Genomic DNA, 26,493 nt, shown 5'->3' on the forward strand with positions numbered 1-26,493 from the left:
AAAAAAAAGAAAGAAAAAAAAATGTGACGGAGAGACGAACATAAAAATGTACGCTGGGTTTTCTGGTGCTTGTACAACGTTTTTTTTCTGTGTTTTGTTTTATGTTTGTTTGCGTAATACCTTTTACGTCGTGTGATTGTTGGTATTGCTGTGCTTCGGTACGATCCCTGACCAACCAATCAGGGTTGAATATGCTGTTCCCTCCCCTCTCTGAAAGAGCAGATGGGTGATTCGCCGTTTGCTTCATCTTAGTAATAGTGGACCTAATTTTCTAGACGATATTTGCAAAGATCTTTCACATGGTGCATTCTCGGCCCATGTGCAGTGTCTGCTGGTTAATGAATGGAGGCGACAATGTGTGCTCCCTTTTCTCTTGTTTCTGTATGCTGCGTGTGTGTGTGTGTGTGCCTCTGTCTCTGTGCCTCTCTGTGTGCCGCTGTGTGTGTGTGCATCCCTGTTCCCGTCTTCTTGTTATTGCTGATTACGGTTGAGCTCGCCGCGCAGGCTGAAGGAACAAAAAGAAAAACGAGAAAAAAAAGTGTATAGAGGAAAAAAGAAAAGAAGTACAGGGGTAAATGTCGACTCCGTGCAGCTTCAAGAATCAGATCACCGGTGAGGTATGCATCCCGTCGTCGTGGCACAAGGAGACCACACGCGAGACCGTCGCATGCCAGACCAGCGACCTCCGCACACGCGAGGCGGAGACGCAGACAATCATCAGCGCGCTACAGGTGGTAAACCGCTTCGACAAGCAGGTGGGCCACGAGAAGAAGCAGATCCAGGCCACCCTCGACGGTCTCCAGTACGTGTACAGTGGGGTGACATTTGACGAGGGAAAATTGGCCGCCTTCTTGGAGGGGGCGAAGGATGACGTACTATCGATGCTGTACCGCAACACAAAGAGCAGTGCCTTCGACAACTATGAACCTAACTGGTCGCGGAAGAGCACAAATATCGTACCTGTTGCCACGTTAAGCTCCGCGTATGCGGTGGAGGGCGAATTGCACGCACTGGCCGTAAGTTGGAACGCCAACGGCACACTCCTTGCAGTCGCTTACGGCCGCATCGACACGGCGGGGTGGTGTCACAATTCCGGAGTGGTGGGCATCTGGAACATGTCGCGCCATGATCTAGACATGAATGCCCCGCACCATACCTTCGAGACAGACTCATTTGCTACCTGTGTGGCGTTTCACCCCACGCACGCGGCTGTCCTTGCGGTTGGCTTGTACAGCGGTGAAGTGATTGTGTACTCCAAGGTGACAGACGACACCCCGATGGTGGTCTCCTCGGACGGTGCGCCGGTGTCGCATAGAGAGCCCGTCACGTCCCTTCAGTGGACGCAGAGTCTGCAGGAGACGCGAGAATCCCACCGCTTCATTCTCTGCTCCGCCGCACAGGACGGACGGGTACTCTTCTGGACGCAAACGAACAAACTGGCGCAGCCTGTCGCCATCTTCTCGGTGGAGGATAAGAAGGGCGCCCCCGCTGGTGTTCAGGCCGCCAGCTTCGCGAGGTCCGGCGGCAGTGGTGGGGCGAGTGCGCCGTCGGGCGACAGCGTGCTGATTATCGGGCTCGAAAACGGAGACGTTGGCCGAGCACGTCCTGGTGTGATGAGTGTGTTGGCGCCGCGCAACACGGAGACGATTGCGTCGCTCGACGTGGATTGGCTTGACGGCCACAGGGGGCCGGTGCAGAGCGTTGACGCGTCTCCGTTCTTCTCCAACTTGTGCCTTACCTGCTCCTCAGATGGTGGAGCTCACCTGTACAATCTTCTGGAGCGTGCCCCGTTAGCGACGCTGGAGCCCTCAGCGGAGACCAAGCACTTCATTTACGCAGCATGTTTCAGTCCTTTCCGCCCGAGTGTAGTTGCATTGGTGTCGCGTAGCTCATTTCTGCACATTTATGACCTTCAAAAAACGCAACTGAAGCCCATCGCATCGCTAGAGGCGGGGGTTGACGGAGCCCCGGTGCTTTGCGTGGCATTCAACCATATATCGCCTGATTGGATTGCCACCGGTGACATGCGCGGCTGCGTGCGTCTTTGGCGGCTTCCGTCTTCACTCATTCAAACGACAGATTTAGAGCGTGCTGCTGTGCGGGCGAGTCGCGGTCACGGCAGAAACGACAACAATGACGCCGTGCGATCCCTATTTGGTTTTTCCCTGTGAGGTCGAAGCCTCTCTCTGAACACCCGCACACATGCTTGTACAGGGAGCAACTGAGCTGGTCTCATGTCGGGCAGTTTTTTTTTTCCGTGTGTGTGTGTGTGTGTTCTTTTTTTGTGGTTGCATCTGTCTTGTATACTGCGCTGATTAACATATTTTTTCGTCTCTTCTCTCGTCCAACAGGTTGTATTCGGCAAATGGTATACCTGCGTCTTCAGCTAGCCGTCGTTGGTGCGCCTACTGTCGGTAAGTCTTCATTTGTGCAGATGATACACAGCAATGGCGTGAACTTCCCTAAGAATTACTTAATGACGATGGGGTGTGATTTTGTCGTGAAGGAGGTGCCAGTGGACGACGAAAGCACTGTGGAGATGCTCATCTATGACGTTGCTGGCCAGAAGGAGTATGAAGCAATGGTGCCCACTTATTTGGAGCATGCCGCGGCCTTCATCCTCATGTATGACACGTCCAACAAGGTTACGTTCGAGGCGTGCACGCGGTGGCTGAATGTGTTGAAACTAGCGAACAAGGGCATGATCGGCTTCCTTGTTGCCAACAAGACGGACCTCGCGGACAAGGCGGAGGTGACGGATCGCCAGGGGAAGGATCTTGCTAGTGCGAACCAAATGAAGTTCTACAAGTGCTCAACATTGCGCGGTGTTGGCATCCGCGAGCCCATTGAGGACATCGCGAAGCTGTACCTTGACGCGTACCACAAACGTATCGAGCAACTCTCCCAAATGAAGTGAGAGGCGGCTGTTCGGCTCCCCCAATGTGTGCATTATGCAAGGGAACAAAAATAGAGTGATATAACGAAGGTGAAGCAAGGAAAGGCCTGAAGAGGAAGTTGTATATATATATATATATATATATATATATACAGAGAGAGAGAGAGAGAGGGATAGAAGAGCATCAGAAACGAACATGCTTTTCATGTCATCGGTGCATTGACCGTCTGAAATTGAACAAGGCGAAGTGCTCAAATCATTCATCTGAATTCGGTGCGCGCCCCCTCTTCCTTATTCCTCAACGCGGAAGGAAGCCACACTTGGATGCCGGACGACGCACAGACATGCGCTCTTCTGTTGGACGAAATTCGTGACCGGCTGCCGCTGTACACGTCGGAGATCGCGGAGGTCTGCGGGTGGCGCGTGGTGTGCAGCAGCTACACGGGCGGTGCGAAGGCCTTCGTGATGTGCCCCGTGGTCGAACACGACGAATTCACGTCGAAGACCCTGCGGTCCGTCGAGGGCGTGGTGGATGAGCTTCGGAGGAGGAACTGTGTGGACGTTTTTCTTGTCTTCATTGACACCGGCGGCTCCTTTTCGTTTTACCGGGTGAACACGCTACGTGCTTGATGCACTGTTCCCCCTCCATGCGACCGCAGGCAACAGGATGGCCGGAAAAAGAAGGAAGACCGGGGGGAAGACGATGCTTAGACTTCTGGCCTCGTGTGCATTTCTATCTTTCCGGCTTTGCTTATGTCAGCGCTCCCTCTTATTCTTTTGTCTTCTTGTTGTTTGTGGCTGCCCTTTACTGCTTCTGGTGGTGGGGAAAAGGGAAAGGAGGCAATGGAGGACCCTAGCTGGGGGCGTAACTGCGATCTTCTGGTCAACGCGCTGCAGGCGTTGGAGCGTGGCACCTCACAGATACGCCGAAGTACCAACAAACTTATCACGTTGCGCGATATAGCAAAGGAGCGAGAGAAGGTCAAGCGTGTCACGAGCAGCACGAACGCCAAGGAGGTGCACGCCATTCAAGATGCTCTGGCACTCATGGAAAAATATATGCGATTGAACCCTGCGCAACTGCGGGGCCAAGGCGTGAAACTCACAACGGAGGCTCAAATGGCACTCGAGAACTACCAGAAGTCATGTGACGCGTTCTACAAGAGATGCATCAGCGTTGAGGAGTCGCTGCGCCGCGGCGGGGCGACTACCGGCGTGCGGATTGGGGGAGGAGGACCCGCCGCCTCCGCCGCCAGCGACGTGGATGACGCAGACGAAAATACTGATTTGCTTCAAGGGGCCCGCAACGGCGGGCTCACACAGAAGGAGGCGTTTGAACGTGACCTACACGACGAGATAATGGAGGAGCGCCAGCGCGAGACCACTGAGATCGCCGACAACGTAAAGGACATAAACGAGATATTCAATCACATTCACTTAATGGTGAATGAACAAGGGGAGGCGCTGGACCTTGTTGAGGAGAACGTCGGCATCGCTGAGCGAGCGACAAGAAATGCGACTAGCAATTTGCGCCAGGCACAACAGTACCGTGAAACTTCGACACGTGACAAGATGATGCTTTGGTTCGTTCTTGTTTTAGCATTTATAGTGTTTCTTGTGGTGCTTCTTAGTTGAGTCATACTTCCTTGAGATCCGTTGCGAGATGTTATGGCGCATAGTGGCGCTGCGTGGAATGAGGACAACAAACAACTCATAATTGCCCTGACTACACACACACACACACACACACACAGAAACACATTGGTGCACACATGCGCATAAAAAAGAAGACGAGCTCTGCTTTTCTCTCTCCCTCTCTNACACACACACACACACACAGAAACACATTGGTGCACACATGCGCATAAAAAAGAAGACGAGCTCTGCTTTTCTCTCTCCCTCTCTCTCTCTCCCTCTATGGTCTCCCCTATTGCACAACTTTGGGTTGCCAACGGCCTCAATGGAAGGAAGAACAGTAAACAATACGGAATGGCAGCTGCGGTCGTCACCCCTTGGACAGTGGAGGGGGATGTGGACTACGACAAGCTTATCAAGGAGTTTGGGAGCCATCCGATCGACGAAGCACTGCTTGACCGATTGGAGCGGGTCATTGGAAAGAAGCCGCATCACTTCCTGCGCCGCGGCATCTTCTTCTCCCACCGCGATTTGAACCTTCTGCTGGACGTGTACGAGTCTGGCCAGCCGTTCTATCTTTATACCGGGCGAGGTCCTAGTAGTGACTCCATGCACCTGGGACATCTGATTCCATTCATGTTCACCAAATGGCTGCAGGAGGCGTTTAAAGTACCTCTCGTGATCCAGATGACAGATGATGAAAAGTTTTACTTTCGAAACATAACCATCGAACAGATCGAGACCATGACGACGGAGAACATCAAAGATATCATCGCCATGGGCTTCGACCCGGAGCTAACTTTTATCTTCCGTAATTTTGACTACATGGGGCACATGTATCGAACAGTGGCACAAATCGAGCGGACCTTCACGGCGAGTCAAGTGCGCGGTTGCTTCGGCTTCAAGATGGAGGACAACTGTGGGCGTTGGATGTTCCCTGCGATTCAGGCGGCACCGTCCTTTTCTGCCGCATTCCCGCACATATTTCCGCCGTCAATGGGCAATGTGTTCTGCCTGGTTCCACAGGCCATCGACCAGGACCCCTACTTCCGCCTGACGCGTGATATTGCCTCACGCCTGGGTTACTTGAAGCCGGCGGTGATTCACTCAAAGTTCTTCCCCGGCCTCAGCGGATCCAAGGGGAAGATGAGCTCCTCCACAGGGGCCGCAGTGCAGCTCACGGACACAGAAAAGATGGTGAAGGAGAAGATCAACAAACACGCTTTCAGTGGCGGTGGTGCGACGAAGGAGGAACAGTTTGTTCTTGGCGCCAACACCGACGTTGACATCCCCATTCAGTGGTTAAACTTCTTTCTCGAGGATGATGAGGCCCTGGCGCAGATACGGAAGGACTACATGCTTGGGCGCGTCATGACGGGCGAGGTGAAGAAGTTGCTGATTGGCACCTTGTCAGATATCATCAAACGCCACCAGGAGGCGCGGAAGAAGGTGACCGACAATGATGTACGGTTGTTTTCAAGCATCCGTCCCATTGGACCTGCAAAGCAGCAACAGCAGCAGAATTCTTAAGGAAGAGTAACGCTTCGTCTAAGCTCTTCTATTCTTTGTTTCCCTTTTTTTCATTCGGCGTTTTAACGTTCGCCTTTCTTAGTGAACCGAGTACTGTTCCAATACATTTGCGTGGTGCCATATTTCACTTCTTATGCTCTTGTTTCCTTATCCGGTATTAGAAGGGCTGCGGAGGTCGACACGGGCCCATGCCGCTATGGCGTAAATGGCACGTTGCTGCTGTTGCGGAATGGCGATCCGCAATGTGCCCTTGCCTCGTTCGCTTCGCCGATGGGTGGCCGGAAGAGAAGCTCCAGGAGAGAGGGGCACCATCCAAGGTGTTCCCCTCTTTTTGGGCCAATGTGAGTTGCCTCAGCGATGGAGAGAGGGACTTTTTCGTGCAGTGCGTGGAGCACATTCGCTACGGCGTGGGTATGGGTACAACGCCGTCGGCGCAGAGAGCGATGGATCGCCTGAGTGAAGGAAGAATGGCGTGCCATCACACAGTCGGAGCTTCGGCAGATGATACAACGACCACAATATGTGACGTTTTGCTAATGCCTGATGGGAGGCCGTGTATTGGATGGTTTCTGGACAAGTTTGAGTTTCACCACTACGCTGCTGTCATTGCCGCATTCGAGGAGCGGTGGCGTGTCTCGTCAGGTGCCCTGTGGTCGCTGAAGGATCGCAGCATTAATGCCCAGTTGAACACAATGACTTTCAGCAACCGTCAGGATAGTGTGTTCGGCGATTCTGAAGAGCTGTCAATCGAACGGATAAATGCCAATGTGCTACGACACGCCAGGGGTGTGGATAAGAGTTTGCCTTGCGACGAAGGCGGTATCGCTGGAATACACCATTTGTCCCTCTCTCTTCTAAAGAATCCCACAGAGGCGAAGAGCGAATCTCTACTTGTGTCTTTAAACAATTACATCGAGTCAGCAAAAGAGGTGAATGAAGGCATGACAAGTTACCCTATTCTCTGCCGTTCGCTTGGCTGCCTGTTGGCATCGAAGCTACCTGAGGAACTTGGTGGTGTTAATGACACGCGTAAGCGTGCGATTGGTGCAGCGATTCATTCCATGACGGTGCCTGACGAGAGTATGCAGGCTTATCAACAACTCGTGGGAGACTCACTGGACGCTGTTGAGGGCAAACAGTTGGGTCCACTCCCTCATTCAACCTTCCGTGCGTTGACAGCTGCTGTGCACAAGCTTCTTCATGGAGGCCTAGATGATGCGGAGAGGATACTGAAGTGGTTTCCGATCGTTGTGACACTCTGTCTATTGGCACCCACACCGAAAGCAAGAGACGATGCCATCTACGCCGCACTACTTGTAGTTCCCTCTATTGACGGATACATGAGTGCATACGAATCTTCTGTTTTACAGCAACACTCCACTGCTGAAAAGCAGCAGCAGCATCATAGCGATGGCGAGTACTCCCGCGGAGATGTGGGCCTTGTCGATCATATCGCGATGAATCGCGTGCTCTGCGGTGAGAGTTGCGCCGCTCCACGTGCTGCAAGTGCTGCGGCTCCAAAACCGCTTTTCACAAGCTACAGTGGGGTCTGGATGCCAGGGGTGGGGTTGGATTCATCCTTCTACTTTTCCAATCTTATTGCGGCGTGCGATGCGCTTGCAGGCTTGCTGGGCGTGCCGGATTCGTTGCAACACACTCACAATGCCTCTCAAAGGGCCGTGCATCGCCTTCGGCACAAGCTTCGTGTCCATGCCTTCCGCCGGTTTGGCTTTGTCAACGCCTCTAAATTGTGGGGATCTGAGTTTCGAAACAGGGCGCTGCCATTTTTTAACGCCCTGCAAACATCTTTGATTCCTTCTCCGAATATCGCCGTCTTCCGTTTCAGAAACAGTGAGCTGATGCCGAAGCCGTTTGATGCCGTGGAGGAACCGCTGTCCTTAATGCGGTTGCTCACCCCGCTGTACCTTCACTCGCCTGGCGCCTCCCCCTGCTTTTGGGTGGAGTGTGGCACCGTCCAGGAGCTGGAGTTTTTGGCCGTTAAGGCGGGTGATGGAAAGCGGATACGGTGCCTATTCACACCAAACAGTCGAGGAGCCAACATTTCGATGGAATATGACGCAAATCAGGGTGTCTTGTCGTCTCTGGCTGCCGCTGCGGTGAACGAGCTTAAGAAGGGGCCCGAGACTCGCTTCGTGGATGTGGCTGCCTACGTACAAGAAGGCAGAGTTATTACACGTTTGCTGTTGCCGTCTGCTCGGCCAGGCTATGATGGGGCGTGGCCAAGCATAAACGAAAATAAAGACTGAAGGGGTTGATTGATGTTGGTGGTGAACAGGTTTTTGGAGAAGGGGTGCGTGAATGGGGAGGGGAAGAAGGAGGAAAAAGTCCACCACCACAAAAAAAAAAAGTCAACAAAGAGTACTGGAGAAGTGGATAGGTGTTATACTCAAAATGATCACTTTTCTATGTTTCTCCTGAAGAGATTACAACTTCACAAGGTCCATGAGGGCACTTAGGCTTGGCTGCGGGCATGCGTCGCTGGTTGGCGTCTGCCTGTTGCAATTTGGCGTGGTGCGAACGCCGCACCGCTCTGCTGCGCAGCAGGGTATTGTCGCGACTGATGTCTCCGCGAGAGATTCGGCTGGGGCCGGTGACGGTGTGGCATTGGGGACTTCGCCAGCCTTCGAGGATGACACGTTTGCGGGCGATTTTGACGAGCTTGAGGCCGCCTCACAAGAGATACACGACCTCTGCTTTGCCATGGTGAACTACCTGCGGAAGGTGGACCCTGACGAAACGAAGGCCCTCTTCGAGAAGCGCTCCGCCCGACGCTTTCGTGAAACGGTGCCTGAGCACAAGCGTCGTCTGCTCCATGGCAGTGGCATGAAGAGTTTGCACCGGAAGAACTGCTACAGGACAAACGAGGAGTATGAAGAGGCAACCCAACTGTTTCTTCAGTTCGGTGAAAAACTGCTACTGCTTCTCTCCAAACCGGTTATGGACAGAATGATCGAATCGGCGGGAAAGGTGTACAGTGACCATCGCTCCGATGGGGTTCACAGGTATCGCAAGCCTCTAGAGCGGGCAACTTGGCGTGGATTTCCGCACCGTTGGTTTAAGCATGCACCATTCGAGGTCCAGCAGCTTCGTGCGGACATACCAGAGGCGACGGTGAAGAATACACGGACGATGCGTGATATCTCTACGATACGCTCGCTGTTCACGCTCATAGAGCCACAGCATGCATTCAGGTCGAGACTTGAGGGCCGTCTTTTTGAAATCACGCAGGAGTATGATCCAGTACACGGGAATAGCAGGCGTGTGTAGACCACATGCACATAGCAAAGCAAACACACACACCCGCATACGCACATACAAACATATGGACAAGGAACCCCGAGTTTGTACAAACCACACGTCGCCTTCTGGTGTGAAAGCATCACCTGTGTTCCTCTCGCTTGTTATTGTTGTGACATTCTCTCAGTTTCGCAGTGTATACATTGTTCCATTTCATTTATTTACTTTTTCTTGTACCTTCCCCCACCCCCCACCCCCTTTGCGTCTGTAGATGCGCTCTTTAGTACGAATGCGGCGGGGTGGCATGCGTGACGCCTTGACACTTGCGGTATATACGCAGTGCCGGCGTCGAACTGGAGGCGGCCCGGGTGACCGGCGCATCCGCACCGACTGGTACCGCTGCTACCCATCGCTGATGGAGGAGAAGGACCGCGACATGTACCACTGCTACTATCCTTACCTATTTGACCATGGTGATAAAATGAGTCTATATCCGAAGATTCCCGATAACCCACGGATGTGGCAACCGGAGCAGCTGCAGACAACCTATGATGCCATTCGAGAGGACAAATACGACGCCTTTATCCGTCTCCGTGAAAAGTTTCCCGAATTGTATCAAGACACACGGGCCTGGGACAATCCTCCTCCTTTTGGTGAATTTAACATGTTCTATTCGGTGAGGTTTGGTATGGTTGGCGTTAAGGTATTCACATGCAAAGATTATGACGAGCTTGGAAATCAGTTTGATTGCACCGCATTCTGGTTTCCAGACAATCAGATAGTAAAGCACAGCACGCGAAACGGGGATGTAGGGACAGACAAGGTGTATGTTGGGGCGACGAACGTGCCCGTGGAGTTTCACAAACCACACGTGTCCGCCTTTTACAAGGCTTCTGGAGTTCCTGTAAAGCACGTCTGTGCAGGGTTTGCCATTACACCCGACGCCTATGCTCCTGTGGGCACGAAGCTTGACGTGCGCCACTTCAAGCCGGGCCAAGAAGTCACTATTACATTCCAGAACACAGACTATGGCTACCGCGGTGTTATGTTTCGCCACGGCTTTGACGGCGGCTATGTGTGGCTGGGCGACTCCAAGTGGCAGCGCCGTCCGGGTTGTATGGGTACGGAAGGACAGAAGCGCATCTACCCTGGCCATCGCATGGCAGGGCAGACAGGCGCCTCTGCAGAGACATACCAAGGTGTGCCTGTCTGGCGTATCGACTACAAAAACTCTCTTATTTATCTCCCCACATTGATCGACGCAGATGTCGGGACATATGTGAAGTTTAGCGATACAATAAACACAAAGGGATACACATTGTGGAATGAGCATCGGGGCCTCCCTGCGTTCCCAACATTTATTCCGACCGCGGAGGAGGACCTCACTAAATTGTCAACAGACGAATGCCAGCTTATGAGTCCGCCGCTCTTCATGTACTTCCGCGATGAGTTTGCGGCTCCTCAGCTGGTCTCTCAGGCAGATGTGGAGGATGCGAAGAGCGCTAAACCGACAGTCGCTCCTCCCAAGAAGAAGGTGTACGACATGAAGAAGTACTTCGAGGCGAGGAAGAAATACCGACAAAACATGCAAAAGGCCAGGAAGTACAAATTGATGAGCCTACGTACAAAGGCACATGAGAAGCAAGAGGAGGCACGCCGTGCAAAAATTCTAAAGTACAAGCGTGTTAAGTAGTCCATTTGTTCCATTGTCTCTTTGCGCGGTCTGTCTTTGATGGTGATGTTTTGCTTAGGATTCTGGAAGGCTGTACTTAGTGGGACACCAATTGTTTTTTTTTCCTCCCCTTTCTGCAACAGTGATGATTTACTCTACTTTGTTTTGTTCCTCTCAATCTGTGTAGAGCTTTTATAGCTATTAAGTATAATGACGGTGCTAACCCTATCTAATGCACGTGTGGCGAACATTCTGTCGGCGTGGAAAAATACCCAAGATCCTGGAGAGGGATGTAATGTGATGTGCGGCCTTTTTGGCTCACTGACACCAAACACCCTCGAGAATCAACGTGGGCAGGCGGTGATGCAGTACCTTTTTTCCTCACCGACAGTTGTGTGCAACGTCGCGGTGCTCTTTTCTTTGGAAAGACTCTGTGTGATTCACGATGGCGTCTCCGTGGAAATGCCACCGAACACGGATACCTTTACGTACACGTCTATTCGACTGGATGACAACACTGGCGAGGAGCTGTCATCCTTTCTCGCAGGATCAACTGTTGGATTGTGCCAGAAGGAATTGACTATTCAGGAAGGGGAGTTTGCGACTAAACTCATCCATTTGATACGCAGTATTGTTCCTGCAGAGCGGACGATGGAGGTCGCCCCGTTGTTGGGCGAACTCCTCTTTGTCAAGGATGAATCAGCGGTGTCGTGTGTGGAGAAGGCAGCAGGACTCTGTAACGCCGTCTTCCGCCGCTTTGCACGTGGATTAATTGAAGAGGAGATACAGAAGACGAGCCCTAAAACATTGAGCTCGATCCGAGATGAGTTAAGCAAGAAACTTGAGATGCCTAACACTGTGAAAGGGTTGGAAACGCTCGACACCTCGCAGTTTTCGATCGCCTCTGGTCTAACAACATGTGTGATGCACCGCGGCACCTACAAGTCTTCGATTCAGACTACTGAAGTGAGCACACAGCCCCTGCGAGGTGACGTCATTGTTATCCGATACGGTGTCAAGAACTGTGGCTTCACCGCCTTTCTCGCTCGGACCCTCATTGTGGAGGCCAACGCACCCCCGACTGCCAAAGAGGCGTATAAATTTGTCTACTCCATTAGTGAGAAGGTGATTGAACTGCTTCGGGTGGGGGCAAAGCTGAATGATGTTTACGAAGCGGCCATGGAATACGCGAGGACTACTAACGAAACACTGGCAGGCTACTTGCTCAAATCATTAGGGTTCTCAACTGGTTTGCTTGTGCTGGAAGCTCGTGGAAGCATCTCTGAAAAGGGTAAGGCGGTTGTTGAAGATGGTATGACGTTTGTTGTGCGTGTGGTACTTGAGGGAGTAGTAGATGGTTCAGGGGAGACGTTCGACGTGGAGTTGTCTGATACTGTTACGGTCAACGGTGGTGGTGCCCAGCTCAACACAAAGACATCTCGCAAGGTAGAGGAAATTCTTTACGAGGGTGATGCGCAGGAGGAGGCGTTTAATATTGCCACACGCGATTTACACAAGATCACCCGGCAGGGACAGAGCAGTGTGCCTCTTCTATCAAGAGAATCGGCGCGTGACGAGAAGTTGAGGTCTCTTTTGAGAGAACTGCACACCGAATTAATTGCCGCCGGAGGAAAGAAAGCGACATCAACTGCAACAGAGGAACTACGTGTGTACGAAGTTGGACGTGTTTCATATGGTGATGTGATCCCCTACCCCAAGGAGAGCTCATTTCCACCACAGGCACGAAATGGCATCTACGTGCATGTTGACAAGGAAGTAGTTTTCTTTCCTGTCTGCAATGGTGTAGCAGCTTTCCATGCTGTTACCATCAACAAGGTTGATATAAAGCCTGAAGGGGAATACGTAACCTGTACGTTCACATTTCATTCTCTTCAAGAAGCGAATGTTGCGTACCGCCTAAATCGAACAAAGATTTTCGTGAAGGAACTGAGCTATCGTGCCCCACGGGATGTCTTCACAGAGGTGAAGATCGCCATCCAGGGTATTCACCAGCGGATTAAAAACAGGGACACAGAGCGGCGTCGAGCTTCTGCAAGTGCGGGTGGCTCGAAACTCAGTGTCACACCTAATCCTTTGCGTCTCCCACAAATAAAAATACGACCTACAGCAACAACTGGCCGGCAAAACAAGGACTGTATTGGAAACCTGGAACTTCATCAAAACGGCCTGCGTTTCTCTTATATTGGTGGATCTCCGATCGACCTGCTCTTCGATAACATGAAGCACGTGATCTTTCAGCCAGCAGTGAACGCTATCCGTGTTATTTATCACATTACTTTGAAAAAGGGTATTGAGATTGCACGCAAAAACGTCGATGAAGTTCAATTTGTGGCAGATGTTATGGAGAGCAGTGAGGGAGTCACAGGAGCAAGGCGGTCGTACACGGAGGAGATTGCCGCAGAGGAACGTGAACAGATGCGTATAAGTGAGACGAACAAACAGTTTATGCGGTTTGCCCAGGCAGTGGAAAAGATGAGCAATATGAAGACGCAGATACCAGTGAGTAACTTTTCTTTTGATGGTGTTCACGCCAAGGGATTAACAACATTTAAGGCGAACCGGGAAGTTCTCTGGGCAATCTCTGATCGACCACCGTTCACACAGCGTGTGGCTGACATTGAGGTTGTGTCACTCGAGCGCGTTATACCGGGTGGATCCACGTTTGATATGTCGCTCATCTTCAAAGACTACAGCAAGCCCGCGGTGACAATCACAACCATTCCGCGCAGCAGTCTGGAGGCGATAAAGGACTGGTGCCTCGCCGCCCGTCTGTACTACATGGAGACAACCGTCAACCCCAACTGGAAGGTTGTGCTGAAGACAATCCTGGACGACGCGGAGTGGGACCCGTGGCGGCCGGGGGCCGGCTGGGCGGTGCTCAACAACGACAATGACGGCGACGAAGAGGAGGAGGGTGACGAGGAGACGGACTCCGACGACTCCACCTACAACGAAGAAGAGGATGAGGAAACGGACGAAACCGGCAGCTCCTTCCTCGAAGATGACGAGGAGAGCGAACCCGATAACAGCGATGGCGACGACGACGAGAGCGCACTGAGCTGGGACGAGATGGAGCGGCGCGCGGAGGCACACGACCGCAAGCGTGGCTACGAGTCGGACGACGACGACGAGCGGCCACGCAAGAAGCCCCATGTGGCGAACACAGCACGGGCCGCACCGCTCCCGACGAGGGGCAAGGCGCCACGTATGCCAAATCCTGGCAGCGCAGTTCCACCGCCGCGCAGATTTTAAAACTCAGTTCGTTTTCTTTTCTTGGTTCTCTTCGTTCTGAAATATTCATTTCCTTTTTTTTCTTTCGTTCTCACCTCATAGAAGAGTCGTAACAGCGATTGCGACATGGTTAAGGCAGACAAATCCAGGCTACCGTCGTGCGACATGTTACGTGCAGTTTCATATACATGTGCCCATGTAGCATCACACCTGTCTTCTTCGTTGTTTTTCTTTCCTTTTCTCTTCCCATTCTTGTGTTCTCTGCTTATTGACGCATTCACGCCACACACACACACACACANAAAAAAAAAAACGAAGAAGATAAAACATCAACACGCAAACAAATGACTGGCTCACCTATGCCGCGCTCACCTGCGTTTGGATTCGGCATGGAATACCTTTATGCTCGCTGTTTTGCCCTCTAAGAGCGGTTCCGTCTGGTCACTCTGTGATTCCTCTTGCTTTGTTCAGTCGATGTGGTTCACATTGCTTTGCTGTGAATGCGTCTCGGATGCACTGTATTTGATTTCTGGAAGAAGAATGGGGTCTTCGCGTTCTGCATTCTGTACCCAAAAAAAAAAAGAAAATTCTAATAACTCCTCATTCTTTCCAGACTCTAGGGACATGCGGCGAGGTGGGCGTGGGGTGTGGCTTGCAAGACTTGCAGCGAAGAGGAGTTTCGGATCGGCATCGTCACCTATGCTCACAAATAAGTTGGTTGAAGTTACGGATTCGCCAATACAAGATGTGAAAATTCTTGCCATGAAAAACCCCGTGGCGAACGTTTTTTCGATGTCCCTCATGAGTGAAATAATGGATTCGATTAGCGAGTTGTGCAACCCGGANAAAGGTATCTGCAGGGGTATTGTCATCACGTCGGCGCTCCCCGGTGTTTTCAGCGCCGGACTGGATCTGCATATGCTGCACACAGAATTCTCACAGGATTCCTTTATATCCTACTGGAGCCAGCTCCAAAGGCTTTATATCACCCTTAATACGCTTCCTGTGCCGCTTGTGGCGGCCATAAACGGATATGCCACTGGGGTTGGCTGTATTATGGCCCTGGCGTCGGATTACCGAGTCATGGCGGAAAAAGATAGAGACATTGGCTCATTTTTTAAAATTGGTATTGACACGACCAAATATGGATTTACACTTCCACCATCCCTTGTTTCTGTCGCCGCCCATGTGGTTGGACCGAGGAGGTGCGAGTCACTTCTTCAGCTTGGTGAACTTGTTGACGCTTCCACTGCAAGGGCCATTGGACTTGTGGATGAGACTGTGGAGAACGCAGACGAAGTTCTTATTCCAGCATTGGAAATGGCTGAGAAGCTCTCTAAAGTGGCTTCATGGTCGTACTGGATGGTGAAGGACAAATCACGAAAAAATCTCGTTGCACCATTATGCACACAGGCACTTCGTTCTGCCGAGTGTTGGAATGTCTACGAAATGCTTAACAATCCGGAAGTGAGACGAGATTTGGGGATGTACATGCAGGGAACGAGTCTCTAATAAGAGGACTCAATGTGTACGTATAGTTCTCTCTCTCTCTCTCTCTTTCTCTGTTGGTATTTGTATTTATTTATCTCTTTTTTTTCTTTGTTTTTCCTGTGTGCATGTGGATCTACCTTTGCGTTGCCTTGCTCGTTCTTTATTTATTGGTTTGCCTCTGAATCCTGCAAAGTTGTCTTCCTCATGATCTTCCTTCCGCAAGACACACTCCGATGGGTGAAGCGACCGAACTGACAAGAGAGGTATCCGAAAGGCTGAAGGGAGGGTGCTACGAATGTGCAGTGTGCTCTGAGTTTGTACATCTTAGACAAGGCCTTTGGTCATGCCCTGTGTGCTATGGAATTGTACATTTGTTGTGTATTAAGTTCTGGGTAAGGACACAGATTGAAGAGAGGAAAAAATGTAGTGAAATCCCTACCAGTGACCGCTATTCTTTGAATACGTTTCGGTGTCCTCTTTGCCAATCATTGAATCCGGATTCTGCCGTTGATGAATGGAGGTGCTTCTGCGGAAAGATAAAGGACCCAGCTGTGGACCTCCTTCTAGTTCCAGGATCTTGTGGCCAAGTGTGTGAAAAACGCCGTACGGATCATTGTTGTTTGCATACATGCACGCTTATGTGCCACCCCGGGCCCTGTCCTCCGTGCCCTTTGACACGTACTCAGCAGTGCTTTTGTGGCAAGTCTGAGATGAACGTTGGGTGCTCAAGTGGTATTCACGGCTTTGAGTGCAACGATATTTGTGGGAAACTCCTCGACTGTGGGAACCACCGGTGTACAGCTTCATGCCATGAGGGTCCATGTCCGACTTGCGCTGTGCTCGTAAAGGAATTCTGCTTTTGTGGAACCGTGGAAAGGCAAAGTCGGTGTGGTGAGGTTGGCCCTTTCTCCTGTGGCAAGCCTTGCTCCAAAATTCTTGACTGCAATAACCACAAGTGCCATTTCAATTGCCATAAAGGACCTTGCCAACCATGCCTACGAACTCCTGAGCGACAGTTGTTTTGTCCTTGTGGCAAAGTACAAGTCTCCCAGCTCATCACCACCCCAAGAAGTTCATGCCTAGATCCAGTGCCATCCTGTGGAATGGTTTGTGGAATGCCCCTCTCATGCGACCATACATGTTCCGCTGTCTGCCACGACACTCCTGTATGCCCACCTTGCATGGAGGTTGTCTCGAAGAAATGCGAATGCGGCTCTAGCAGTGTTAGATATTCCTGCTTTTGCAAATATATGCCAAGCGAGCAATGGCACGAGGCGCTTCAAAAACTGGGTGTTCCTCCTGAGAAGGTGCCCCTTTGCTACCCGCCAAGATGTAATAAGCCTTGCCGAAAGCATCTTTCATGCGGAAAGCACAACTGTAAAGAGGTGTGCTGTACTAATGAGGATCACACGTGTTACCAAATTTGCACGAAACGACTTTCTTGCGGACTCCACACTTGTGGACAGCTTTGTCACAGGGGAATCTGTCCTCCGTGCAGCAACACCTCCTATGAGCGTCTCTACTGCCGCTGCCGAAGGTCATGGATTGAGCCACCTGTGCTGTGCGGAACGAAACCTCCGAATTGCAGCCACCCATGTGGTATTCCTCGACCATGTGGCCATCCCCCCAATCATCCGTGCCATATTGAGGATAAGTGCCCAGATTGTGTTGTTCCTGTTGAAAAGAGGTGTGACTCGCACGGAAACGTGATGCCATATTTTTTACCTTGTTACCGACGCTCTGTTTCATGTGGTAAAAAGTGCTGGAAGACGCTAACATGCTGCGGGAAAAAGTGCGAGAAGATTTGTCATGCTGGGCGGTGTGAGCATAAGTGTACGAATATGTTTCCGGTGCTTGAATGAGAGACGCTTTGTCATTAATATTATTATTATTGTTAATGCATTTCCTTTATGTGCATTTTTGGTGTACTGTGGGGAAATTCCTACAGCGTGAAAGTGGGTAAAGCAATCCTTCTCCTTTCCGAGAAGTCTTTGTACACTAATAATCGTTTGTCAACTATTTCCAACCGTGACATGAATCCTTTGTTTTTTTTTTCTTGGTTGGCAATAGGCTGGAGGTACTACAGAGAAAAAAATGACTTGCTCGAAAGCGGAGAGTACTCGGCAAGACGGGAACACGAGTAGGGAGCATTCCACTGTCGCAAACGAAGAAACCCCTATCCCCACAGTGAAAACAGAAGCTGATGCTCAGGCTTTCTATTCGTTGTCAGAAGTCTCCATGTTCGGCACTTCACTTCAGTTATGCATCGCTGGCCTTTGCCTGGTTGGTACTGTTTTATTTACCAACATTGATAACCGAATTACCTGGAATAACGCCATCCAAGAGGCGGAAACATGTGGTGCCACATCCATTTTGTCGACAGTGAATCATACTAAGGGCATACTCATTGGCGTATCAACTGCATGCATCGTTACGTACATTGTTTTTGCCCTTGCACTGCTGGGGTTCTCTAGACATGTTTCACGAAGCCTGGAGAGAGAGTTATCTCACCTGTACGATGCCTTCGACTTGCTGAGTAAACTGCAATTAGAAAGCGTTCCGTTGTACGTTAACGAACACACCGACGTGGATGTTATAACTGAGAAGCAAACCTTTTTATTGGAGCGCTATTCTGATCAAGTCGAATTGCAAAAGGTTCAAGACGTCATGAACAACGTTACCTTGGTTATACGTCATTTCCGCAAAACGCTTCCCGATACCATCTTTAAAAAAAAAATGGCTGGGGTGATTGCGGAGTCATCTCAGAGAGAAGATCGTGGAATAGGGACACCCGGAGCACAATCATCACCAACATTGGGATCCATAAATGTAGTAGGAGCAGCATCTTCACCTGGGAGGCAACATGCCGCCTCTCTGCGCACCAGCCTAACCGACTACCCTCTGACTCATCGAAGCGATGAGACCCGAGCACTTGTTAGTGTCACACGCGACGGTAGAAAAAAGTTTGCTGAGAATGAAGGTTCATATAGGACACTGAATGTCAGTGAAATACATGGAGGAGTTGAATCCGGATTGAAGAGAAGGAAGGCTACTTTGATGGTGGCGTGCCTATCTGGTTTCGTGCCACAGATGGACGCAGATCTACGATATTGTCATTACCTATCACAAGAGTTTCACTCTCTTGTGACTGACATCGCTGACAAATATGGTGGTACAGTTTTGAAAGTAACATCAGACAGGGTAATTGTTGAATGGAATGCGTTCAGTGATGCTTCCAGCCACGAAAAGGCTGGGATGCAGTGTGTCTGTGAGACAATTGTTGCCCTTGATTCGTTTATTTACGAGGTGACGTATTCCACACGCATGAAGCTGACCCCGGTAGTGATGGCAACTTCAGGCTACATTCTGGCCGGAACAGTTGGTACTGAGGATGAAAGAGCCATGCCAATTTACGGAAATTGTGTTGCCCTTGGTGAAGAGCTTCCTTCGCTTTTAATTACCCTGGGTGTAAAATATGCATGTACAGGGGATTTGTCTGAAAGCTGCCCTGGTGGATGTTGTTGTATTCCGATAGATTGCGTGACAGATGCCAACAATAATCAGCATGTTGTGTACGAGATATTTGAGGGTTCCCATTCACATCATAAAAAACTTGTTGAAGCGTTTCAATATTTCCAGGCAGGCGAATACGCTACTGCGGAGCGCATGTATTGTGATATCTATGATGCAAACCCTGGAGATGAGCAGACGTTTCGATTGGGACAGTTATGCTACTATCTTCAGAAAAGTGGGAAAATATACCGGAGACGCATACCTCAATGGCAGCTATTTCCTGTAGAGGTTGATGAATCAACCAACATGCCACTACAAAAAAGGAAGGATTCATATCACTGGAGGAAGCCTGAGGCAAGCTCTGTCGAGGATCAGCTTCGACGAGCTATATTGAGTCGAGATGGTACTTGCCCACCGTCGGCCTCTTCAACTGATGGCCATCAGGTCGGTTTGGCTCCCCATGCTTACAGGGCTCGTAGCCCTAGTTGCCCAGCATCTCCAGATATCGACTGGAGGCCGGATATCACAGAGTTTCGTGATCGTCAAGGGATGATATTTCGCATGTCGAACCGTATTTTGGGCACTGGAGCATGTGGAAGCGTATCGATCGGGTTATCGCAGACGGGAGCCTTGGTCGCTATCAAGGCGATTGAACTTTCAGTAATTCGGTATACACAAACTGAGAATATGAGTAGCGTTAACCGTCGGCGTTTGCGCAGAAAAGGTATAAACGTCGAAGGGAACGTCGAGGAGGCATTAGATGCGATTATTAATGAAGTGAGTTTGCTTTCTCGTTTACGGCACCCAAATATAGTGGGTTACATATCATGCGCTGTTTTGGATCAAAAACTTCTGGTTGTGATGGAGTTGGCAAGTGGCGGCAGCCTACACAACCTGCTGTGGCAGTTTTCAAAAGTCAAGGTGAACCGTGCGAAGCGGTACCTGAGGGATGTCCTTAAGGGACTTGAATATCTACATCGAAAGAATATTGTCCACCGTGATATTAAGCCGCAAAATGTGCTCTTGCTAGAGAATGGTTTGTGCAAATTGAGTGATTTTGGCACATCGCAGCGTCTCCAGAAAATCTCTTCTTCAAACAGACCAGAGGGAACTCCACCCTACATCGCTCCTGAGGCCGCACGGGGCAAGGCTGAAAAGGCGTCCGATATATGGAGTTTCGGAATAATGATGGCTCAGATCTTAAGTGGTAGTCTGCCTTGGCCAAACGTAAAGAATATGACGCCACACGTTTTCCTCTACAATGTGGGAAAAGTGGAAAGCTTTGTTCCTCAGGTAGATGACAGAATTTCAAGTGATGCGAAAGAAATCATCATGCGGTGCTGTAGACGTAATCCATCTGAAAGGCCAACTGCGCGTAAGCTTTTGGCCGATCCATTTTTTACCCCAACTCGGGCCTATGTTAGTTCTACAGCAACGAATCGACGCTCACTGGGCGTAGACGAAATTTTTCAAAGTGGTTCGCCTAATGGCTCTCAGGACAAACGTTCTTATGATTGCCTTTCTATTCCAGGCTCACGAGGGAAGAGAGTAGATAGCATTAACAGTCTCCACAAGTGACGAGTTTGAAGTCAGATATATTTTTAGTACATATGATCGTTTACACGCACGAAAAGAAGTTTTATTTCTATATGACCTTTCCGATTAAATGATTTCACAAGATTTTATTATTATTATTATTATTATTATTATTATTACTACCTCCCCTTTCATCCCTTCTCTGCATCTAATTGTAGAAATAGGTAGAATGCTCCTGGTCGTCAGGGTGCTAGACGAAACGCTACGCAGCACTATATTTGGGGTCATTGTGCTTTTTATTGGATGCACAGTTATCGTATTACTGTGGTTTGTGATGTGGACGACAACTCTGAAGGATGTACCCTTCTTCCAGGAATTATGCGGTGCCTTTGTGCAGCCAAGACAGCGAAAAAGAACCGATACGAAAATGAAGAAACGTGTCATTAGTTTCAGCTGAAGAATTGATTGAAAGCTTGTTTGAGCGGAATTTGTGCTTATTGACGCAGACTTTAGTTGTTGTTGGGTGTTATGTCTATTCCATGAGTTTGACAGCTTTTCAAGCTATGTAAAGCAGTTGCTTTTCTTTCTCATAACCCTTCTCTCCCTACACCCGGTCATATACATCCAAAGAAACCAAAGAAAAAAAAAACCCAAACGCAGACGGCTGTTGCAGAATTCTATGGGCACATAGTTGTTAGTAACTGTGGATGAGGCAACTAGGCTGTCTGTGTGTATGTGTGCGTGGGTGTGTACCTGATTTGGTGATAAAAATCTGTGACGTGAGCAGATGTGACTCCCGGCTGTTAGCGTTCTCTGTTTCTTTGTGTATCTTCATCTCCCCCAGCCATCGCGGCGCCGCGGTGGGGAATCAAGAGATGACTGCGTATTTTTTGTGTTTGGCTGTGAAAAAGCAAGAATGAGATTTGCGGGGATTAAGGTGCCCACAGAATACGTGACGGTACAGGAACAAGGTATCATCAAGTGAAGTTACTCCTGTTGTTTCAAGTTGTGTTTGCGTTGTGCGGAAGCTATATGTGTTGCTATTGTTCGATGCGGGATTTGAGAGGAGTGGAGTGGGAAGAGGTGGAGGGAGATATTTTGATGCCCCTTTGCCTTTTTTTTCTCCCCAGATTAATTGACACTTCAGTTGTATCCTCTTTGCTGGTGGAAATGCCAGCGTTACAAGGCTGGCGCCTATCGACGGAATCAGGAACAGTGGCCATTGGAAATTATTACGTGAATTGGGATCATTGCGTGGCTGGAGTGCCCTATATATTTCGTGAGGAGTAATGCAGTTTGTGTCTTATTTATCTGTCAACTCATGAATGCGCATTTGAGGAGGAATCCTTTTACACACTTTTGACCATGAATACGAGAAGAAAAGCACCACGTGCTTCGCTTCTGTTGGCTCTGCGTCTTGCGTCTCTGTGTGTGCCTGTGTGAGTGTCCCCAATAAAGATGTTCAGCTATCTCGCTGATGGATCATCGGCATTTCATTCTCTCTCTGTTTTCATTTACTCTCTTTTGGTTTATTTGGTTTCTGTTTTATTTGTTGCGAAGGCGCACTATAAGGAATAAAAAAAAAATTCCGACGGGAAAGGGGGAAGAGAACAGAAATGCTCCTGCAGGGGATGCCGCGCTTGTCTCTGCTGGTGTGGCTGGGGGTGGGGGTAGGGACAACGCGGCCGTGTGGGACCAAGAACTGATTCAGACGGCAACGGTGCTCAGTTCACAGCTTCATGTGCAAGAACAGAGGCTGCTAATAGACCCAGGTGGACTGTCGACATTGCAGTGGAAGAAGTCCTTCTCAAAGGAAATCGTCCTTACGTGAATATGAAGCTAAATGACTTCCCTCGTGAACAAATTGGTGGCAGAGGTGTGCTGAGGAAGCCAATGAGGATGTCAGTATGGAGGCGTTTGTCGTCAAATCTAACAGATATATTGAAGACGAGGAGCTGTTGAACGTCATACTTGCGATGCCGTCATTCAAAGGAATATTAGAGGAAATGGAAAAAATAGGGAAGCGCAGAGGGAAGAAGAGATTATGATGAGGGAAGTTGAACACAAACTCAACCATGCTGGTGTTTTTTTTTATCTCCAGCTGCGGAATGAGCACAGAGAAAATGTTGAAGTTGCCCCCTTTGTAGGGGGAATGCTAGACGCAACCCTTGCCGCGGTAAAGAACTATCAGCAGGTAGAGGAGGAACATCGATGACAATTGAGGAAGGGTTATGCGGTACACCGACGAAGAATCAAAGAAGAGCAACGCCCACAATTAAGGGAAAATCGGTCAGGCGTCTACGAGTTCGTGCTCAACGCTAAATGGAACCATGTGGTGAAAGTCTCTGGTTACAGTAGAGGAGTTGGAAGGAAGGTGATGAAAGGCAAGCCGACGAGAGAGTGGACGGACAGTGAGGTGAACTATTTTTCTCCCGAGGCTGCAAATGAGAATGGGGACGAGGATAACGACAATGCAGAGGAGGTGGTTTATCTGCACAAACCACGTGTTGAGTTAATCGTACTCCATTCTGAAAAAAAAAAGGTTGGCCGTACACGTGGTTTAAGCAAGAAACCAACGGACGGCTGTCACATCAATTGAGAGACGGAACGTGTTTGTCGCATCATGAGGCGTGATATAGATGAATGCTTTGAGAGTCGTGGTGGGGGAGAAGCTGAGAAGCCAAGAAGGTGTGGTTTGATTAGGACGCCTAGTTTAGGGAAGTCAATGGGAGCTGGTTCGTATCTCCTCTACCAACTGTTGCACTACGACAAGGAACGAACTTCCGGTGATTGCATACTTCATTAGAAATAAAGTGTTTGTCTTTCATAGGACCAGAGGTGAAGAACAAGGAGGCGTGGAGTGCTACGAAAACCTCGAAGAGGGAGAGAATGCTGTGGGCTATCTGGCATGGAGTTTGAGGGGATACATTATCTACGATGTGGCGAAACAAGGAGATGAACCGTCTCGGTTTTTGTTTTTCCTACTTCTTGGGGGATGGTTGTTCTGAGCTCTCCACACGAAGTGAACTTCAAACGATGGGATAAACAGAACGTCGCAGTGCGTGTCCGAATGAATTGCTCAAGTATGGGTGAGCTGAAGTCTCTGTACGTGTGGAATTGCCGCGATAAACCCAGGGAGAGACAACATAAAGAATAGAAAACTATCATCTAACGCATAAACAATGTAGAACTGATTCCCCGTTACGTTGTTGACGATGAGGGCTACAGGGACCGCCTCAATGCCGTTAAAGCCGTGATGACGCGTGCCAATGCTTCCAATGCAAAATTGTACTTTGGTGGGTACAGTGAAGGTCATTGACAGAACGATGATTTCTCTCATCAGCTTGTGAAAGCCCAACAGCCGGTGGGGCCAAATGGTTTTCATTTATTCTGCAACTTGCCTCCTTTACCTGTAATTGAGAGTCAAATTAAAGAGCAGGCTGGGGGCTTCATTGGGCAAGCTGCGGCCTTTTTCTCTGTTTTGATTCCCTATGATGAAGTGCTGATGATGGCTGTAGAGCACATTGGGGTGGGGGCCTAAATGAACGCGGGCATTGCAAAATGCATACATGAACACTTGAAGGAGATTAATCCCATTGGGAGGCGAGAGCGAAATAGTGTGTTACAGAAGAATTGGCTGGTACACCCCACTGTCGAGACGGAACTGCCAATGCGAACTTCTCTTGCACATGCCAACGATAAAAATGAGATCCGGGACAAGGTACTGCACGTGGCATCATCAGATGGATTTGCACTGTTGGATGGAACTTTTTTTTTCAACTCAAACGACGCAGTGAAGCAAAAAAAAACAGTGACTGGACTACAAGTTACTGTGGCCCGCCAGTAACGCACGGAAACAAGTACGGTGCTGGAGTTTAAGAAGTACATGGAGACAGCTTTTTGAAGGTTGGACTAAGTTTTCCAAAGACCTTTTGTGGGAGATCATCAACCTTCAGCATCCGAACAGTAGGATCACGAGTACTTGGCAAAAATGCGATATTCCCACGGTGCTACAAGATACAGACAATAGACAAAGCAGAATGAGTTCCAATACGATTAAAGGTAAAAAAGGGGAGTACAACTGAAAAGATTGGGAAAGATGATATGAGTAAACCTAGAGAGAGAAAGAGCTACAACTTTTGGTTAAGAGAACTGCATCAATACCCGGTGACACTGCCGACAGATGATTCCTGCATGGAATGATACTAAAGTGAACCGGCTTATGTTTACATTAAAGCTGCATTTGTGCCTTTCCTTGATTTCAAATTTCTTTCTTTTTTTGTGGCTATGCGATGCTGGCGGTGCTTGGTGCTGATTCTTGTTTCTGGGTGAGGTTTGTATGAAAGGGGCATGCTTAGGAGGAGGTATTTTTTGAAAAGATGTTTTTCGTTGAGCTGCGTGTTGAGCGCACTTCGTTTCGATTTGGGGGGGGGGATACATTTTCTGACTGACAGAAGCCTCTGTGAATTACGGATAGCTAAGGTTGTGGTGCTCCTGTGTTTGTTGGCTATTTTTGTTGATCTTGTTTTCTTCCCGTTGCTGTATTTGGTGCCATGCTAGATGTGCCTTCAGATGTTAATGGCGGGAGGTGCTGGTGACGGATGTGGATGAAAGCGAGAGGGATGTGTATGCTAATTGGCGGCAAGTAGCTCTGTACCTCGAGGGAGCTTGAGCATTACGTACTTGTTGCGTGAGACTCTCCAAGTAAATAAGGAGACAAATTGGAGGTGCACGGCACCCGATGATTGCTGTAAGGATCCTTGGGAGTTCGAGCAATCCCCGCTTTAGCTGCATCACCACGACAAATCCGTCGTAAGTAGGTGTTGTCCAGATCCCCACTCGCCTCGATGCGACATTTTTGGGCGGGCGAGAGATGTCTCCAAGAGAGATTACACAATCTATGCCAATGATGTCATCTACCCTGTATTTGTGTGAGGTGCGGAGAGGGAAAGAGAACACGCAGCCTGTATTTGTTCGGCTTCCAGATGTGGGTTACTTCAACTGCAGAAGTAAAACTTGTGGGTTGAAGAGGTAGCTGAAGGTCATCCTCAAAAAAACACTGCATGCGCATTGCTATCTGCGGATGCGACATGGCTACTGTTGGGCATCATTGGCTGATGGTGCACCACTGACGTGATGCGAGCAACACCGACGAGGGAGTGAAAAGGGTTGCCGGGATTGATGGGTGACTCTTTGTTGTGCCGATGCTCCTTGAGATGATGTGGAATGACGCAATAAAAAGAGATTGTGAGCAGGTGTGTGTAGCAATTGTTTGGCAGGGGCAGTGGTTTGTTGTGAGTTGCCCTCGGTGTCTTCTGGTGTGCGGAGTCGCAGGGATCCAATGCTCAATTTATGGTTGCCAGGAGGTTCTGCTTTATGCAAACGGAAGAACATAACATTCGGAATCATCTTGATGTTGGCGGAAACACATGACGTCGTGTGAGGTGTGATGCCTTTGGATGCTTATTAGGATATGTGAGTGTGTGTGTGCTTTTCTCTTTTGAATTCGCCCGGAGGGAAACAACTCTAGTTGAGTGGGAAAGTGTGTTGGGTTATATTCCTCCTTCGACATGTCCTTTACCTGTCCATGGCCTTTGTGAAGGAAACGATCAAAGAGCCCATCTTGCAGAAGTCGACACTGAATCAAGTTGTTGGTGGGTGCTCTTTTTGTTCTTGTTCCTGCATACGCTTGTGGTGCTCACCATGTGTT

The 26,493-nt window shown here is 49.6% G+C and overlaps 14 protein-coding genes across 14 annotated transcripts; all 14 read left to right on the forward strand.

The window, feature by feature from the left end:
• Positions 1-575: 575 nt before the first annotated feature.
• DQ04_00131130 (WD repeat domain 34) lies at positions 576-2,171 on the forward strand (the record flags this gene model as incomplete). Its single annotated transcript, XM_009308240.1, has 1 exon — positions 576-2,171. The coding sequence occupies one exon, from the start codon at positions 576-578 to the stop codon at positions 2,169-2,171; it is 1,596 nt and encodes a 531-aa protein (XP_009306515.1).
• Positions 2,172-2,365: 194 nt separating this feature from the next.
• DQ04_00131140 (small GTP-binding protein) lies at positions 2,366-2,917 on the forward strand (the record flags this gene model as incomplete). Its single annotated transcript, XM_009308241.1, has 1 exon — positions 2,366-2,917. The coding sequence occupies one exon, from the start codon at positions 2,366-2,368 to the stop codon at positions 2,915-2,917; it is 552 nt and encodes a 183-aa protein (XP_009306516.1).
• A 303-nt stretch (positions 2,918-3,220) lies between these two features.
• DQ04_00131150 (hypothetical protein) lies at positions 3,221-3,526 on the forward strand (the record flags this gene model as incomplete). The annotated part of the gene is made up of 1 exon (XM_009308242.1): positions 3,221-3,526. The coding sequence occupies one exon, from the start codon at positions 3,221-3,223 to the stop codon at positions 3,524-3,526; it is 306 nt and encodes a 101-aa protein (XP_009306517.1).
• Positions 3,527-3,739: 213 nt separating this feature from the next.
• On the forward strand, positions 3,740-4,531 carry DQ04_00131160 (syntaxin; the record flags this gene model as incomplete). The annotated part of the gene is made up of 1 exon (XM_009308243.1): positions 3,740-4,531. The coding sequence occupies one exon, from the start codon at positions 3,740-3,742 to the stop codon at positions 4,529-4,531; it is 792 nt and encodes a 263-aa protein (XP_009306518.1).
• Positions 4,532-4,885: 354 nt separating this feature from the next.
• DQ04_00131170 (tryptophanyl-tRNA synthetase) lies at positions 4,886-6,061 on the forward strand (the record flags this gene model as incomplete). The annotated part of the gene is made up of 1 exon (XM_009308244.1): positions 4,886-6,061. The coding sequence occupies one exon, from the start codon at positions 4,886-4,888 to the stop codon at positions 6,059-6,061; it is 1,176 nt and encodes a 391-aa protein (XP_009306519.1).
• A 188-nt stretch (positions 6,062-6,249) lies between these two features.
• Positions 6,250-8,328, forward strand: DQ04_00131180 (hypothetical protein; the record flags this gene model as incomplete). Its single annotated transcript, XM_009308245.1, has 1 exon — positions 6,250-8,328. The coding sequence occupies one exon, from the start codon at positions 6,250-6,252 to the stop codon at positions 8,326-8,328; it is 2,079 nt and encodes a 692-aa protein (XP_009306520.1).
• A 196-nt stretch (positions 8,329-8,524) lies between these two features.
• On the forward strand, positions 8,525-9,349 carry DQ04_00131190 (hypothetical protein; the record flags this gene model as incomplete). The annotated part of the gene is made up of 1 exon (XM_009308246.1): positions 8,525-9,349. One exon carries the CDS (start codon positions 8,525-8,527, stop codon positions 9,347-9,349), a length of 825 nt encoding a protein of 274 aa, XP_009306521.1.
• Positions 9,350-9,608: 259 nt separating this feature from the next.
• Positions 9,609-11,012, forward strand: DQ04_00131200 (putative ribosomal protein L3 mitochondrial; the record flags this gene model as incomplete). The annotated part of the gene is made up of 1 exon (XM_009308247.1): positions 9,609-11,012. The coding sequence occupies one exon, from the start codon at positions 9,609-9,611 to the stop codon at positions 11,010-11,012; it is 1,404 nt and encodes a 467-aa protein (XP_009306522.1).
• A 189-nt stretch (positions 11,013-11,201) lies between these two features.
• On the forward strand, positions 11,202-14,264 carry DQ04_00131210 (putative aminopeptidase, putative,metallo-peptidase, Clan MG, Family M24; the record flags this gene model as incomplete). Its single annotated transcript, XM_009308248.1, has 1 exon — positions 11,202-14,264. The coding sequence occupies one exon, from the start codon at positions 11,202-11,204 to the stop codon at positions 14,262-14,264; it is 3,063 nt and encodes a 1,020-aa protein (XP_009306523.1).
• Positions 14,265-14,867: 603 nt separating this feature from the next.
• On the forward strand, positions 14,868-15,755 carry DQ04_00131220 (3,2-trans-enoyl-CoA isomerase, mitochondrial precursor; the record flags this gene model as incomplete). The annotated part of the gene is made up of 1 exon (XM_009308249.1): positions 14,868-15,755. The coding sequence occupies one exon, from the start codon at positions 14,868-14,870 to the stop codon at positions 15,753-15,755; it is 888 nt and encodes a 295-aa protein (XP_009306524.1).
• Positions 15,756-17,132: 1,377 nt separating this feature from the next.
• Positions 17,133-17,444, forward strand: DQ04_00131230 (hypothetical protein; the record flags this gene model as incomplete). Its single annotated transcript, XM_009308250.1, has 1 exon — positions 17,133-17,444. One exon carries the CDS (start codon positions 17,133-17,135, stop codon positions 17,442-17,444), a length of 312 nt encoding a protein of 103 aa, XP_009306525.1.
• Positions 17,445-17,972: 528 nt separating this feature from the next.
• On the forward strand, positions 17,973-20,825 carry DQ04_00131240 (putative protein kinase; the record flags this gene model as incomplete). The annotated part of the gene is made up of 1 exon (XM_009308251.1): positions 17,973-20,825. The coding sequence occupies one exon, from the start codon at positions 17,973-17,975 to the stop codon at positions 20,823-20,825; it is 2,853 nt and encodes a 950-aa protein (XP_009306526.1).
• Positions 20,826-22,260: 1,435 nt separating this feature from the next.
• DQ04_00131250 (hypothetical protein) lies at positions 22,261-22,614 on the forward strand (the record flags this gene model as incomplete). Its single annotated transcript, XM_009308252.1, has 1 exon — positions 22,261-22,614. One exon carries the CDS (start codon positions 22,261-22,263, stop codon positions 22,612-22,614), a length of 354 nt encoding a protein of 117 aa, XP_009306527.1.
• Positions 22,615-24,324: 1,710 nt separating this feature from the next.
• DQ04_00131260 (hypothetical protein) lies at positions 24,325-24,630 on the forward strand (the record flags this gene model as incomplete). The annotated part of the gene is made up of 1 exon (XM_009308253.1): positions 24,325-24,630. One exon carries the CDS (start codon positions 24,325-24,327, stop codon positions 24,628-24,630), a length of 306 nt encoding a protein of 101 aa, XP_009306528.1.
• Between the last annotated feature and the right edge of the window lie 1,863 nt (positions 24,631-26,493).

Source organism: Trypanosoma grayi, assembly GCF_000691245.1.
Source record: "Trypanosoma grayi strain ANR4 Tgr_13_V1, whole genome shotgun sequence".
In the NCBI taxonomy this organism is placed as follows: Eukaryota; Euglenozoa; class Kinetoplastea; order Trypanosomatida; family Trypanosomatidae; genus Trypanosoma; species Trypanosoma grayi.